Genomic DNA, 16729 nt, shown 5'->3' with positions numbered 1-16729 from the left:
TGCTAGCTTGACACTGCAGATGGTAGAAATGAGAACTTTCTGCTTCCTGACTGTGAGAAACATTTGTTTAAATGTGAACGACTCTTCTGGTCATATCCTGCCTTATGTTCCCAAGTCCAAGAGGTTTGCACACTTTATACCTTGAGGACTTTGTAAATGGGCATTTTTGCAGAAATGAGCAACGTAGTAAAATAAGCCAAATGTTTACGTCGCAGTGGCTAATGAATCCACCACAGAGTCTCTGACATGCAAATTGTAACCATAATTTTCATTTTACTTCCTTGAGGCTGACCTTATTTGTTTGCGCCGACCTCGACCAGAGGATTACAAAGTAACCTGGTAATAGAGCATGTAGGTGAAGTTTTTATCTCTGAACCTATTGTGACATATTGACTTAGTGAGGTCAGGGACTAGGTTTATTCAGTACAAAGACTTGAGGAAACATGCTGGATGGACAATTCTGCCAGCTGTTAATTATTACAATTTTATTGAACAGTTGATTAATTTGGGTTTGTGGGTATATTTATACAGTTAACACCTATGTGACTCTCTTCACAATGAAATCCAAGTAGCATAGAAGGTTAGAGAAGGTTACTATGTAAAATTGACTGAGATTTACATCATGTTATAAAGTTATTCCCTCATCAAAACATATCTGGAGTGTTGCCTTGATCTTTCATGCATGATTGAGAATGGCCTTGCAAGGTGCTGCCTATTTCCACAAAGTTCCTCCTTGGACCTGCAGTCCCCAATGTCTCTCTCACTCAGCACCTCCAGACTAGTGTCAGCAGCAATTAGCGTGTATTGTGATAAGTGTTGCAAAGAGTAGGAGCTTCTTAAAGAGACAGAGGCCCATATCAAGGAGTCAAACTGCAAAGCTACATTTCTTTTATGTTTGATATGTGCAGCAATTTTATTATAATTATGCTATAAAATGGCACCATGTGCCTGGAAAATATACATTACTGCCCCTTTAATGTTAGAGTAACCTTGTATAAATCATTAGATTGAAAAGATATGACAGAGCATCAACACCATGACTCAGCTTCCTTTGTTTCTTTTGTCTCTGCACTGAGATAACTGCAGATAGCCTGCAGCCAAAGTTTTTCTCCTTTTGAAATATTCTTTTTTTCCTCTTTTTACTTTTGTGTCATCAAAGGTTAGCAGGGCATAAGTTTGATGGGATTTTTTAAACCCACATCCTGCTGCGATTGTTATTCTCTCTATATAGCTACGCTTAAACATTTTATTCTTGCAGCTAGACAGTAGCAGCATGTGTCAATGCAAAGGAATAAGATTTACTATCTTTATTGTATGAAATTCTGTACATATGGAGTGTAAAAGTACCTACATCAAATCATACTTCAATTTCAGAACCATCATTCGGTAAATATAACCATTAGAGATCTTGTTTTTTGTTGTTTCCTTTGTAAGGTCTAAGCTAACAGCAGTGTTGCCGGTATAATGCTATAATCCATAGCTAGCTATCAATTACATCATGTCACATGGTTATACCACACAATGATGGCTGTTAAAAACCTAATGGGGTCTATAAAGCGTGTTGTGATGCCTGATAATGTATATAGATCATGTATATAAAATACACAAAGAGCTTGCCATAAATGCTCCATTATAGGTCTGTTGGCTTCGGCAGTTTCTACAGAAACCCGATTATAAACAAACCTTCTTCAGGCTCTTTATTACCAGCCACAGTTGCATTACTGTAACGTAGAGATGGTAGCATGATGTTACATATTTAAGATGCTTACCAAAAATAAAAATTGTGGAGAGTGACAACCAACATACTCAACCCTGCTGTTATACCCACAAACACACCCGTCGGCACTGTATAAATAAACTGAATATTTCCATCAAATGTGGCACTATTGAGACAGAAGTAATTTGTCATTCAAACTATATATATATTGTATGTTATATATATAATATATATATATATATATATATATATATATTATATATATAACATACAATATATATATATATATATATATATATTATATTTAGCTGGCTGGATAGCTCAATAGATAAGGCATCAGTATATCACCCGAGAGGGCAGGGTTCGAATCCAGTCTGGCAAGCTACTGCCTACCTCATACCATGAGAGACACAAAAATGCATAACATGCCGGCTCAGACGTCGCCCGGCCAAACAAGGTCTGCGTCAGGTGTTGGGGAACCAGAGCACCTTGATGACAAATGGGCTACTGGAACAAGACGGAAATGGGCGAGAGATGAAAATGTGGATCTGTTGGAATGCTACTACTCAAGTAACCCTAATCAGAGAGGTTACATGCAAAGACTGGTGAAGGAATGGTTACTTCGACATCCCCAGTCAACACTAAGCGCTAAACAACTAGTAGCTCAGTGTTCCAACATCCGCAAACGGCAACTGCTATCACAACTTGAGATTGACGAGATACAACACAAATGCTACGGCAAAAAGGAGGAACCTGGCCCCACCACGGCCCCATTGAGCGAATCAGAGCTGAACGAGACGGCTGCTGACCTGAGAGAGAAAATCATGACCCGAATGACAACCAGACCTCCTCCACACCACCAGGATCTACAGCACGGACATTGGGATGTCATTCGGACTAGAGAAGTGTGGTCGGCTGATCACAAAGAGGGGGAAGGGGTCTCACTCCCAGAAGGAACAATAGCAGACAGACAGTTACAAGGTACCTCGATGAGGTCACAAGGAAAGGAGCCACAGCTAAATACCTCCAACGACTAAGGCAAGTCCTGAGAAGCCAGCTCAATGGCAAGAACAAAATCCGCGCAATAAACAGCTATGCCCTGCCAGTAATCAGATACCCTGCTGGAATAATTAGCTGGCCAAAGGAGGAGATAAAAGCCACTGATATTAAGACTAGAAAACTACTAACAATGCATGGAGGATTCCATCCCAAATCCAGCACCCTGAGACTGTACACGAGCCGCAAGGAAGGAGGCAGAGGACAGTCCAGGACGAAACAACTAAGATCCATAAATACATCAGGGACAAAGCCTCAACAGACAATGTGCTCAACAGGGAACGGAGATTGAGGTGCCAGAGATACCATCATGGCAGGACAAGCTGGACTCAAGGACAGCACAGAGGCCCTCATCCTGGCCGCCCAGGAACAGGCCCTAAACACCAGAGCAATAGATATACCACACCAGACAAGACCCAAGGTGTAGGTTGTGCAAGGAGGCCCCTGAGACAGTCCAGCACATAACAGCAGGGTGCAAGATACTGGCAGGGAAAGCGTACATGGATCTGGAAGTCCCAGATCCAGACAGACAAAATGGTAATGGCGAACCAACCAGACATTGTCGTAGTGGATAAACAACAGAGGAAAGCCGTTGTGATAGATGTAGCAATACCAAGCGACTGCAACATCAGGAAAAAGGAGCACGAGAAACTAGAGAAATACCAGGGCCTCAGGGAGGAACTGGAGAGGGCCTGGAAGGTGAAGACCACAGTGGTGCCTGTGGTCATCGGGGCCCTCGGGGCAGTCACCCCCAAACTGGACCAATGGCTACAACAGATCCCAGGAACAACATCAGACATCTCAGTCCAGAAATGTGCAATCCTTGGCACAGCCAAGATACTGCGCAGGACCCTCAAGCTCCCAGGCCTCTGGTAGAGGACCCGAGCTCAGAGGATAAGAACCACCCGCGGTGGGTGAGAAGGGAATTTTTTTTTTTTTTATTTAAATTGTTGCTACCAGCACCCCACTTGATTACTTGACAAGTAATCAAGTGGAAACTTCTCAACTTTTGTGCTTAGTTTATATTATTTACACAAAGTGTGTGAACAGAGGAAACAGCTTATCTTTGTTCCAGCATGTGACAGAGGCATTTACAGAAACTTATATTTTATCAGCCATATCCGTCAGCTCTACATTCGCTGACAGATCTGAAGATGACATCTGAAATTTTCTCCATCTGACGTGTAAATGTTCAAACTATTTCTCGGTTTGTGTGCCAATTTGTGCATGATTGGGTCAACCCTCTTGATGTATAGTTACACGTATTAGAAAGTGGGGCTGTAATGATTCATTGAGTGACTCAAAACCTTTGATTTTTAAAATTCCTGGAGACATTATCTACCTCAAAACTTTGTTAAATTATGTTCTACTATTTAGCACACTGCGTTCCACCTCCATGTTTGTGTTGTGCAACGCTCTCTTCCACAAATGAAATGTTTAAAAATACTAAGTGCTATTAGCAACTATGGAGGGAGACGATGAAGGGACAGAAAGAAGCGAAGCCAGAAAGAGACAAAGTGTGGCATCACTTTAAAGCAAACAGAAGCAAAAACAAAACAGAATCAGCGTTTCACAATAGCTCGTCCTCAATGCTCCGTCCTTGAACATATCAACAGGAAACATCCACCACATGCACTGAGCTTGATTATGATGCTTTTGTTCCCTTTGCAAACAACTAACTTTTATCTGATTGTTATTACAGAATCTGGTATGCAACATGTACAAGGAAATACATTTAGTCTAACATAACAGATGAGTAATGATGTGGAAAAAAATAAATATCTGTTTTCATACTTCAAACTTCAGACAAAGGGATGTTTGAATCAAACTGCATCATAAGCAATAAAATATTTTGCAAAAATATTTTTACTGAATTGCTTTTTACTAGGATTTTCTCTTTCATATATTAATTTACTAGCTTAGCTAAAATAGGAGACAATTCTTTATTCGGTTACTAAAATAATCGTCTACAACTAGAGAGCATCATGTCATCATAGTGTTGATGGCTCTGGTTTAAACACAGCGGTGTTTGTCACAGCTCTACACCAGCACGCACAATCTTAAATTTAAATAAATCAAAACGTCATGTCAGAATGAACTCGAGCAGAGTTTGTTATTTTTGGTTCCCATGCAAGTGTTCAGCTTTATCTGCTGAGCTTTCATGTAGATAACTCCTGGGTGAGATGTCTGTCCGGTAGTCATTAAATGCTTTTCCACTTTTACATATTTGGGTTATTGGAATAAATTTCAGCTCTAATTAAAGCCAGAATATCAACTCTTCAGGTTTGGAGTTGGTAGCCCTTGATCTAGTTTCTCTGTAAGATGAGCTGACCGATAAACACCTTAAAGAAACTTATTTCTATTTAAACATCTTGCATCTTGATAAGCTGACAGTAAAACCCCAAACAGACCAAACAACTTCTCGAAAGCGCGCACTAAAGCTTTGTGGGGGCTTTCGGTTTCAAAGAGCCTTCGACATGATTACCCAACATCAGCTGGAGAAAATTCAACAGCAAACAATTCCAAAGTAGGACACAACAGATGGCAAACCCATGAAGTTAAACAATTATTTATTCTCCATCCAGAACTGGCTTTTTTCCCCCCGCAAAAAGCAATGTGTTAGGGTGCATGCACCAGTGCAGGAGGACATGCTCAAGCTGCTGCTTCTACCTCTGCGTGTGCATGCAGTGTGGTTTTATAGAAACTGGGTCAATACGAACCTGGTTCCCTGTGAACAAAGCAGACTGTTTCAGCATCAACTACTACTAAAGTTGTGAATAATCCATCACATCAGATCAGGGAGGCCTCACGCTTCTCTCAGGAAAATAAAAGGCAGTGTCAGATCGTGCAGAGTCAGGTGTTGGGAGCACTAATGGGAGATGTCACTTCCCCTAACAAACTCTCACTAAGGTCCCATTTAGCATTCAGGACATCTAGATGACAGAACAACACAATCAGCACAAGATGTTTCTTAATACCAAATGCAGAGAAACTGTCTTCCTTGCAGAATACAAACAACCAAAAAACAACCAAACAGAAATCTGAATCCTAAATTTGTCAATCAGCAATTAATCGATTACTCACATAATAAATTAAAACGAGCTTGATAATTTCCATTCAGATTAATATTTTTGAAAGGAAATTTACAGAGACTTCAAAATTCATTTTATTTATGGTTTCTGTTGTGTGTGGTTTTCATTTCCATTTTATTTGTTCTTGGTTTATTTTAGATATTAATGGACAGTTTATTAGTCTTAGAAAACAAACTTGCATTTTTAGGCCATTGTCAATGTGTTATTTGGAAGTTAGATCAAAACAATATTATTATTTATCGCAATTAGGCCTGTCGCAATAACCAGCAAGTCAATTAATTGTAAGATTAATTTAAACAAGCTCAAAAATTTCCATTTGCATGATTTATCGTTTTTCTCTTTTCTCTCATTCTACCAAAAACTAAGTGACAAAAGTTTTCAGTCTGGTACATTGGTCTCAACTAGCCCTTTATTTCTTTACAGAGATTTCATAATTAATTTAACTTATTTCTGTTATATATTTTTTGGATGTTTAAAATATCTTCCAGTTCCTTTGAATTTAAAGCTTACTGATCTTTGAGAATGTGTTCTTGGATTATTTTGCCATTATCGTTATATTACTTGAAAATGGTGTTAAAACATTATCGTTTATCACAATAATTGCTGAGATGTTTTATCATCCAGCAAAGACCGTTATTGTGACAGGCCTACTGAATTGTCTATTTCAGTCTGTGTAATCGTTTTTTAACTAGCGATAATTCTCCTGATCATTTTCTAAAGAGAGTATTCTCCAGTCAGGTCTGGAGAATCTGGAAGTTTAATATTTCATATTAGCAGGAGCACCTTTAGTGGCGTGTCAGCTCCTAAAATAAACCTCAAGGAAGGAGGCGGATTTGCTGCAGGAAGCGCTGTTTTTTTCCTGCATTCTGCCTCTGATGTTGAAAAAGAAAGACAGCATGCTGTACCGTCTCATACTGAAGAAACCTGAACTAGAAAATAAATAAACGCTGTCACAATGTCAGTGCCTTTCCGACAGCAGCAACCAACACTGGACAGAGCTGCCACATGACATATTTCAGACAGATGTGTCCTTTTGTTAAACTCATGTTACCTGAACTCCTCTTTTTGTTCCTGTCATTTCCTCACCTCCTCTGCTGACATTTCAGCTTGATAGAGGAAATGTTCAAATGTACAAAGTTAGAAATGGAGGTGAAAACATGCTTGAGTTTTATCTACATGTGCTGCACATAAACAGATGGCAATCAAAAATGTTGCCATTCCAGTTATTATTATACACTTAATTTGAATTATTCTGTCTTTTTGTGGTTAATTCACGTAGCTTTTGTGGTGTCAATAATCTGAAGTTCAGAGCAAACAAAGTCCTAAACTTTAGCTCCGTTTTATTTTGTTCATGTATATTTTTTACTTGAACTAAAATTACCAAAAAGAGACGAAACAGAACTGCTTCAAAATAAGAGCATGAATATAAACTACCTAAATTATTGTTAACAGTTGGTAACAAAACAAACAGAAGTTGAACTTTATTCAACTGAAAGTTTATGAAACAGCCAAATAAATGAGCGCTTTACAATTTGAGACATAGCTTGTTTGTTATGTCAAACAAGCTTCATTCCAGCAGAGATTAAGTCTTGGAAATATTCTGACCCAATTGTCTAGCATCACATTATCTCCATGGCAACAAGAGCATAAACTGTGTTTTTCACATCACTTCTTGCTGGTCATAATGATGGACCTGATTAGTGTGCGTCGAAAAGACGTTATAAATTCAGATTTGCTGAAATAAATTTGTGGAAGTTTTCTTTCATGTCTGGGAATTTTATCTTTGATTAAACAACTTTGAGCTGCGTTATAAGAAAAGAAAAACAAGATGTTTTTGATTAAATCAGTTATGTTGTCAGAAATGTTTTATTACTATATTGTCATTTTCTGACATTTTTAACAGTATCGTTATTTTTTTATGTGCCTTTCCATTATGCTACATTTAGGTAAATTAGGACTGCCTAGTCTGAGAGGAATGCTCCAGTTTAATACTAATAAGAAACTCAAAGTCCTCTACAACCACTACACGTCCTGTTACCCGTTTACTTCTAGTTGAAAAGGGGAAATACCTGATATTGTTTGCAAACACATTTTAAAATAATCGCTTAACTATCATGAAGACGCTGGGGTTATGTAAATGTAATCAGTGAGAGGAAACAAAAGAAGTGGTTAAATCCAGCTATGATGGTTGCTACTTAACAATTATTCAGTGCTAACTTTATGAAAATGTGATATAGAAGCAGACTGCAGTAAATTTCTTTCTCAAAACTGGCACTATGTCCTGATAGTAAAATTTTAGACAAATCTGAAAAAATAAGTCCTTTGCCTTTTCCCTGCGGTCTTACTGCCATCTGCAGAAATACAGGGACCCTGGTCTGAAATGACCAATTAGAGCCAAGAGGAGGATCTTAGCATTGTCAATCATGCTGGTGCATGCGCTGCTCACATGTACAAGCTTGAGATTTCCGGTCTGCTGCAGCTTCGCTAATGGTGGAGAAACAATCTAGCACTGCAGAAAAACTGTTTATCCGCCATTATCGGCAGCCATGTTTACTAGCTTGCGCGTTATGGGCAGGCTTTGCTGTGGGAAGGAAACTGTAGCGCAGCAAAGAGCGAGAGTCTTATCTCACCCCATCCCTCCTATTCTTCCACCAGAGAGAGCCACAGTTCTCAGCCATGTGCACCTTTAGATTGTATTGTATATTAAAATAAATAGAGAACTAAAAATAAGTCAACCAATTTTACTAGATTTATTGCATCTGTCTAAAATCTCAAACATAGAGAATCTGGAATATGTCAAATGTAAGCAGGAATCTAAACCTCTATATGCATCTGAGCTGTTCCAGACTTCACCTGTCATATAATATAACATAATATACACCCATGAGCAAAATATCTTTGGGTTCTGGACTGGAGGGTAAATGCAGCAAGAAAACACTCCTGTGAAAAATTATCATCCTGATCTCAGGAGTTTCCAAATTGATTTCCTGGGAGTTCCTCCTTGGCTCATGTGTACTTGTCCAAAAAAACTACAGAAAAATTGTTACTTTTGCTTTTTTCTGTAGCTGCTGGTTAAACAAGTTTATTTTTAGTGTGGCAAGTGAACTGTTCCTTATCTATTGAAATGGAAAATAACCTGAAACTCCCTGTTGTACAACAGATTGTCCTTTGAAAGTAAAAAAGTTTTTGTTGTTTTCTAGGAAATTTTCAGAGCTCATCACAGCTGGGATTTTACATAGCCATGCGATTCCTCTTATAGTCTTAACTTAATCAGTTTAGTTCTCCTGCCCATTTCTAAGCCTGACCTTTTTGCATAATGTGCTTGCATTTGGAAAAATCAAAGCACGTACATTTTAGCAGCAAGAGGAGCTGGAAATCGTCCCCAGACTGCATGAATTGAGACTTTTTTGGTGCAAAAACATCTGGCTGCAGACAGCACTGTTTTTTTTCATGCCATGAAAAAGTTCAAAACAACCAGAACTGCAGGAATAGCATCAGAATTTCTAATGCAAAAAGGTCAAACGAGGTCATTTGTGTGGGAACACTTTGAAAACGCAGATGCAGATTGAGAAGATGTGAAGATTTGCTGCTTGACCACAACAAAAGAAAACGAGCTCAACGACCTAAGAGCCTATTGTATTTCTAGCAGACAGAAAGTGACTATTTTTATAACTAAAAGGTAGAAGTTACTTAATTGTACTATAAAATGACAGTGCCTCGAAAATACATAATAAAATCCATTTAAAATAAATGTACTTTTTTCCAGTCGCTGCCCTGAAACGCAAGCAAATTTGTTGGCCCTTTTATAGTTTATTTGGGTTTATTAGTTTATTCATTTTCTTATTATTACTACTTATAAATTATATATATATTATGCATATTTTGAAATATGCATAACATTTAAATTCCAGATGATGTTGGAGTATTCTTTATTGAAATAAAGAGATGTCCTTAATTTGATTAAGCACTTCATCATGATTTCAAAATGAATCATTTGAGTTTTAATCGATAAATGGATCAGTTATCTATGTTGGAATTTTAATGTAAAAGTCAGCTTTAGTTACTATTTATTTTGTCTATATGGAAAACAAGTTGACAGTTCGTTGTTACAGAGTGGCGGGCGCGGCGCGTCGAGCATCACCAGAAGTCATCTTCAGTCATCTTTGCTCGCTCTTCCTTTTCACACACGTCCAATGAAATTAGCTGCATCATTTGGTGCGAGTTCTGCAATCTCTGGATGAATTTCTAGTTAATCTGTAAAAAGATGTAGGTCACGCTCCGATGATGTGACATTATTGTGGAGTCATCCTCCTGTACTGCACCATGTCTGTCATGCTTTGCTAAGAGCGAGCTTCCCCTCTTCCTCTCCACCAGACTCCACACAGTGTTGCTAGGCAGCCCCCGCTGTGCGTGTCTCTGTTTGTGTGAAAGAGAAACAGAGGAAGCTCTGCACCTTCCTCATGACAGTCACAGCTCATGCGCCCCGCAGCAGCTCCTGCATCTAGAGTTGTAAAGCCTGAAACTGAAAGAGAGAATATTTGCATGTTCTCAACAGAAAGCTTTTTTTTTTCTTTTGCACACACTCAGGATTTGAGCAGCAGATGGTGGATTCGTCCACGATGGCAGAAAAAAAAAAGTCGTCCGAGGTCAGAATCTCAAAATGTGCATCAGCGCGGTGATTCCTCATGAACGGGTTTCTCTCTCCTTCCCAACCCCACTGTCGGTTTCTCGCTCGCACGTGAACATGCACGTTTCCATGGCAACAGCACAGACAGGGGCTGCGCCTGGTCTGAGCGGAAACGTCTGTTTTCTCTGAAGGAGTTTCCAAGCAGAAGCCTGTCACCATCCTGTGATTTGTGCTACGGCTCTCCTTTCTCGGGTTTGGGGTTCCGGCTCCTGCAGCCTCAGCATGAAATGAAACATGTCCTCACTGGGGGACATGAGGAAGCTTAGCTCTCATAATGTCCGCTTTGGCAGTATGATTACACGTTGGTGACATTTAACTTTCTGATAGTAGTGATTGAAAAAAACTGAATTATATTTACTAATAAAACTAATCTGTAATTTACCATCATACAGAAGACTTCTGTTATCTATAATCACTTTGGATTAGGGCGGAAAATAAATCAATAATATTTATTATGATAGACGTGATCAATGTCAATATTTAACACATCTGATCTAACATTTAATATTCAATGTGTAGTAGAATATTCACAGTGCACTTTGATCCAGAACCACACAGCATTCTGGGATATGTAGGAAGAAGAAAGACCTTAGTTGCTCAACCTCTCACAGCCAACTAAACAAGGTTGGTGGAATCAATTAACTCACTCACTCTTTGGTTGCCTAGCAACAACTTGTTGAGTAACTTGCGCAGCAGCAGTTTAATGTTTTTCCAAAGCGCCTTAAAACTTCTTAAAAATAAAAAAAAACTGCATGGAGTGAAAACTGGATAAAACAGGAAATATCACATCATCAGTTTGGTAGTATTTCAGATTTTTACAACAAAAACTAATCAGTAAATATCAATATCAACTGAAACACTTATATCGTGGTAAGTTTCAAACCCTGCCTTGGATGCAGAACAAATCCTACAGGCCCAAACTCTGCCTCTCTGATCGCAGTGATTTCTCACAAAGAAAAATTTCAGATCAGACATCACTTAGCAGCTTCTCTTAAACCATAAACACTGAACGGATGAAGTTTTATTGCTCTTTTCTTCCCAGCGATGGAATTTCATGAAAACCTGCATGATCTGGCTGTGAAGGAAGGGCTGAAGGGCAGGAAGCTGCACAAGGCTGTGGAAAGCTTCACATGGAACATCACCATACTGAAGGTGAGAATCTTTAGCACAATAAGTGCAACATTCAGGGAATATTGAGCTACATAAACCATAATGGTTTAGATGCATTAAGCTGGCATGGTTGCTGGGCAATGTAGCCATTATAAAAGCCAGTTTCTGAGTCAAGAGGAAAGATGACGAAAGCTTAGATTATTAATTTCATTAAATACATGGTTGCATCTAGATGGACGAGCTCCACATCCATCATGGACTACAACTTGACATAAAGTAAGGCTGAGGCAGCAGTGTAGTAGAAGAAAGAAATACTGCCACCTGCAGGTTGGAGGTAGCAGTCACTTAAACCCAATGTCTGACCATTTTTCCAGAAAACTCAGAATTATGCATCAGCATGAAAAAAAGCAGCGATCTGTTGATTTTGAATCAATTCCTACGATTGCTGAATCACAAAAAACTGTTGTTACTGTAATATATACTGTATGAATCTTGAGAAATTGAGAATTTCTTCTCAATCAACTTACCTTGTAAAATAAAAATCTCACATTCGGTTTTAGACTTCTATTAGATTCTCAGATTACTTTGCATATGTGTATTTTTTTCTCCTGATGTAATCACTCTGACCTGTGCCCTCAGGGTCAAGCCGACTTACTAAAACATGCCAGAAGTGAAGTCCAGGAAAACCTCAAGCAGATCCACTACTCAGCGCTCACCTGCAACCTGAGCAAAGGAGGAACAGCGGGCGGCTCCTCCGGCTCCACGGACTCCAAGAGCCGACGCAGCTTGGAGGCCATTCCTGAAAAAGCCACGGGGGAGGAGGAGCTGACGGATGAGGAAAACTGAAGACTTCCTGTCGCTCTCCTTCAGCCGCATCTACTCTCTTCTTTCTGCATCTCCAAACCTGGAGTTCCTCTGTCCATCTTCACCCAGGTGCTGTCACTCTTCACCCTCTCCATCATGGACATTCCTCAACCTAAAGCACAGTTAAAACTCCTTAGACCAATAAAATCATACGGATCATGTCTTTGTTTCAAACAAGAGATTTAGAAAACACAGGAAAAGGTTTTGCAACCCTTCAACTTTCCTAGACATCCAAGTGAAACTATCTGCTTCATGATTTTCCTGTTTCCTCTCCTGGATGAGTCAGGAGTGAATCAGCGGCCCTCAGACTGTTCCAGACTTTAAACACAAGCACTTCTACTTAGCGGACCAGAGGACACAAAGAAGGTCTTGGATTGTTGCAAGGATTTTTTTTTTAAAAGCACAATTTTCCTGAGCTGTGAATGTAACCGGGACTGAAGAGTGGGAACAAAAATGTTCAGAATGAGAGTAAAGAGCTGTTTACAATTCTGGACTTGTTCATGTTCTCGTTTGCCAAAACAGTAGTAAACTATGTGCATATACAGAGTTTCCTGTGAGCTTTTTTTCTGCAGAGTGCATCATTTTATTATTGTATACTTGGAAATATGAGAGTTATTTTATAAAAGTTATACGAACACAAGTGTGGAGAAAAAGTTTTGTTTGTGGACAAAACTTCCAACATGAGGAGGCAGAAGGACGTGAGAGAATGTATCCATGTTGTTGTCCAGTCTCTCTACTCTGAACCAGCAGCTGCATGAAAGGATGTTGACACGTTTTTGTTCGTTCTTTGTTTAGATGTGCTTCTATTTCAGGGCAAGTTTTTACCAAAGTTCACTTTATGTTGGAGCTGAAAGTTTATTTTAAACCCAAAACTAAACCAGTTCAACTTATTTAGAAAGATGTAAACACGACAAATCAATTGTTGCTGGTAGTAATCTGCAGATAGCCACGGTTTATCCTTATTTAGATTTTGAGAACATTTTACAGAAAAACGGTTTGTTGGATGAATGGACGACACGCTTTGAAGGAAACGACCTTATTAACCTAATGTTTAATTATACAGATTATTAACTGAAAGCATTCTGCACATTACTTTCTGTATCTATGGTAGTGGCCATATACTTTAACTGAACACAATTTTATTTAACAAACCTGCTAACAGTGTTTGAATGGGCTTTTATTGGGATAATATCCTTTTTTAAATTATGGTTAAACAATACAAAGTGAATATTGTTTCATAAACATTTATATTTCTGGAAACAGAACAGTACAAAATGATGGCGTTTCTAAAGGTCTTTTTTGTAGATTTTATTTTTCAAATAGGGATTGTGAGAAGTACTAATTAGTGATCAGTATCTTACTGCAGTAAAACTTATTTATACCCTTAAGCCCTCAAATTTAAACCTCAATCGGTGATTTTAATCATTAGCTAAAGTTTTTACTGCATCGTCTCATTCTTGCATAAGACGGTTGTCAAAGTGTTTTTCTTCAATTATTTTGCTATTCTCTCAGAAAAAACAAACAAAATGCCTCTTTGAATTATTATACATGAGGATGATTCACAGTATTTTCTGGAACATTCTTTACACTTAATAAAGGTTAGACAAACCATCTAGGCTACATGTGCATTTATTTGAAAAAAGATTAGCAGTACTGCTAATAATATTAACATTAGGACCTAATCTTATCCCAGAGCTTCAACATTAGGATGCAGTTAAACACATTCGACAGGACGCTTCTGGCTTCTTGAACAGTTTTCTTGGACTAACCTTGAAAAAGTTACGGCCACCTTGTTTTTATGTATACTTCTCTGAAGCATTCAAACAGTGTTTGCCTCAACGAAGCCACATTCAGAGGTTCTACTTGATCACGGTTCAGGACAAACTTTTAGATCAGGGATGGCCAATTGGTTTTCCACTGGAAGCCACATGGTTGTTTGTCTCCTATTGATTGGTTAAAATCCTTATTTCAAAAATATATTTGATAATATGAGATGTATTTAGCTGTTGTAGCATACTGCATCCATAATCAGGGATGAGATTTGCTTCCAAGAAACAACAATATCATGACTGCATTATTTTGTTAACGGTCTTATCACCACTGGTCAACTGGTATAGAAGTAATTTCAACCTATTTACTAACCTACTTTTGTATTTATTAATTAAACTATAAAGCTTAGAAATACGAAGAAGAATGTAAATCATCTGCATGTCCAACAGAATAGTTGAGCGTTTGTCCAGGGCCAAAAAATGCTGATTCCAATATTGAAATTACATTTCTGCATGTTTGGTTCCTGCCTTGGCACATTGTCTACAAGAATCTCCTGGTGGTTTTTAGTGCCTAAAACAGCCCAAAACGTTTTTTTAATGATGGAATACTCATCAGAAAATATGTTTGACCAATTCTTCAACAAAACGAGGCTCCACAGAAACATTGTTTTCCCTTCTCGCAGCAGTTTTGCAGATGTATTTTAAAGAGAAATTAAAAGTAAATGTTTTAATAAGACAATCATGTTTTGTCTTGTGGAAACTTTAATGCTGGGCTAATAAATAAGAAATACATTTATTGTATGAATAGGCTTGTAAATAATTCAGTAAAAAAATACCAAAATACCTTAATTCAGAATACCCTTAAACATGTTATATTTACCCATTTAATACTGACTATTGGTACTGTAAATTAACTTCTTATAACTAATGGAGAAATAATTTTTATGTTCAGTTCTACAAAAGCTTTAGTAAGAAAAAAACATTGTTTGGTGAAGGCATCAGCCAGATTATGTCTCAGACCAAAGATTAAATACAAAGCTTGTTTTTAGTCGTTTCTGAAGCTGAGCTCAAGGCCACCAAGCTAAGTTTTAAAAACTGATGTTGGATAAGCTATCGTAAAGCCATCCGTCACACAATCTGAATATTGCGTTAATATTATCAAAAGTATCATTTTGCTTCTAAATCAAATCAGACTAAGCGAGTTTTGAACCGGCATCAGCGTTCATGACAAATTATAATGGAGCCTTTTGTATTATAATTGGAAAAAAACATCCTTGGTGTTAATCCCATGATGCTGATATGCTGATATGTTCTTCCCTCAATATGCGCCAACATTACCATGACGATCCCAATCTATGAAACAAATCTCATCTCAAATAACAATACACTGATAATAAACCCCCACAACCCTCGCCATAAAGCGTTCCTTTAACCCTCGGCAAACTGTTATGCTCCATCACTGATCATTTAAAGGCCAATTTGTTCATTTTTTTTTGTTTTTGACCGAGAAAGCTTTGACTAGCTTTGCTCTTTTGTAGTAAATTTGTTGAGTTTGTTTAAATCAAATGTTAAACAATGGCATTTTATAATCCAGTTTTATTTATTCCTGCGTCGGTGAACATGCAGGAGCTGAAACGGCAACAAACCCAATTTAACTTATTAGCTTTAAAACAAAGACATCATTGGTAACCTATCTTTTGTCATTATTTTATACTTTTTTATTGAGCACATTTCAGTGCTAAATCTCCTAAAACAACTCATTTTCTTTAAACTTATTTGCATTTATTATGTTACTTTGTTGCAGCGCTTATTTTTTATTCTAATATTTGATATCTAAATGATATCTAATTAGAAAAATGCCATCAAAATAAATGTGTGAAGAATGCTAGTCAAGTTGAAGCTAATAAAAATGTTTGTTTAATAAACTGATTATTACAGCTTCTGTTTAATTTAGTTTTTACTGGAATTTTTCCCAAGGCGAAAACTGATAACACTCAATTCAAAGTTATTATTTTAATGACGGAGAAAATCCCAAAATGCTGTCTCCACTTTGACTAAACCATATTGCAGTGAGCTAAAGTGACCAAAAGAAAATTAAAACCCCATCACTTTGTTTCTGTTTCACTTTTAAGACTAAACAAATCTGCCAGCAACAATAAAATTGAGCAGAGAGCAAAATAAAACTTGCAGCACTTTTCAGCTCTAAATGCTTTGTTTGGAGTAGTTTTGTTTCCCTCCTTTTTGTTCATAGTTGTGCTTTTTGTTCCCAAATGTTGTCCACACTTCCTGGTGTTTCCAGCGAGCCGTCTCTGAACATCGGTGCTGTGCCAGAGTTCGTAATAATAAATGTCAAAACAAACAATTCAAATGTATTTCAAGTCTAATCTGTCAAGTTTTAAATAACAACCTCTGAATAAACAGTGTTGGATAACAA

General features: G+C 37.9%; 1 protein-coding gene across 1 annotated transcript in view; it reads left to right on the top strand.

The window, feature by feature from the left end:
- plcl2 (phospholipase C like 2) overlaps positions 1-16729 on the top strand; it is a 54648-nt gene extending 37919 nt beyond the window's left edge. Inside the window, exons 6-7 of the mRNA XM_032558455.1 lie at positions 11595-11704; positions 12302-16729. Of these exons, the coding sequence (XP_032414346.1) occupies positions 11595-11704; positions 12302-12508 (317 nt within the window). The 3' untranslated portion in view covers positions 12509-16729. The remainder of the gene's footprint in view (positions 1-11594; positions 11705-12301) is intronic.

This window comes from Xiphophorus hellerii, chromosome 3, assembly GCF_003331165.1.
Source record: "Xiphophorus hellerii strain 12219 chromosome 3, Xiphophorus_hellerii-4.1, whole genome shotgun sequence".
Classification (NCBI taxonomy): domain Eukaryota; kingdom Metazoa; phylum Chordata; class Actinopteri; order Cyprinodontiformes; family Poeciliidae; genus Xiphophorus; species Xiphophorus hellerii.
Note: the sequence above shows the minus strand (reverse complement) of the source record. Positions and strands in the feature narration are given on the sequence as shown.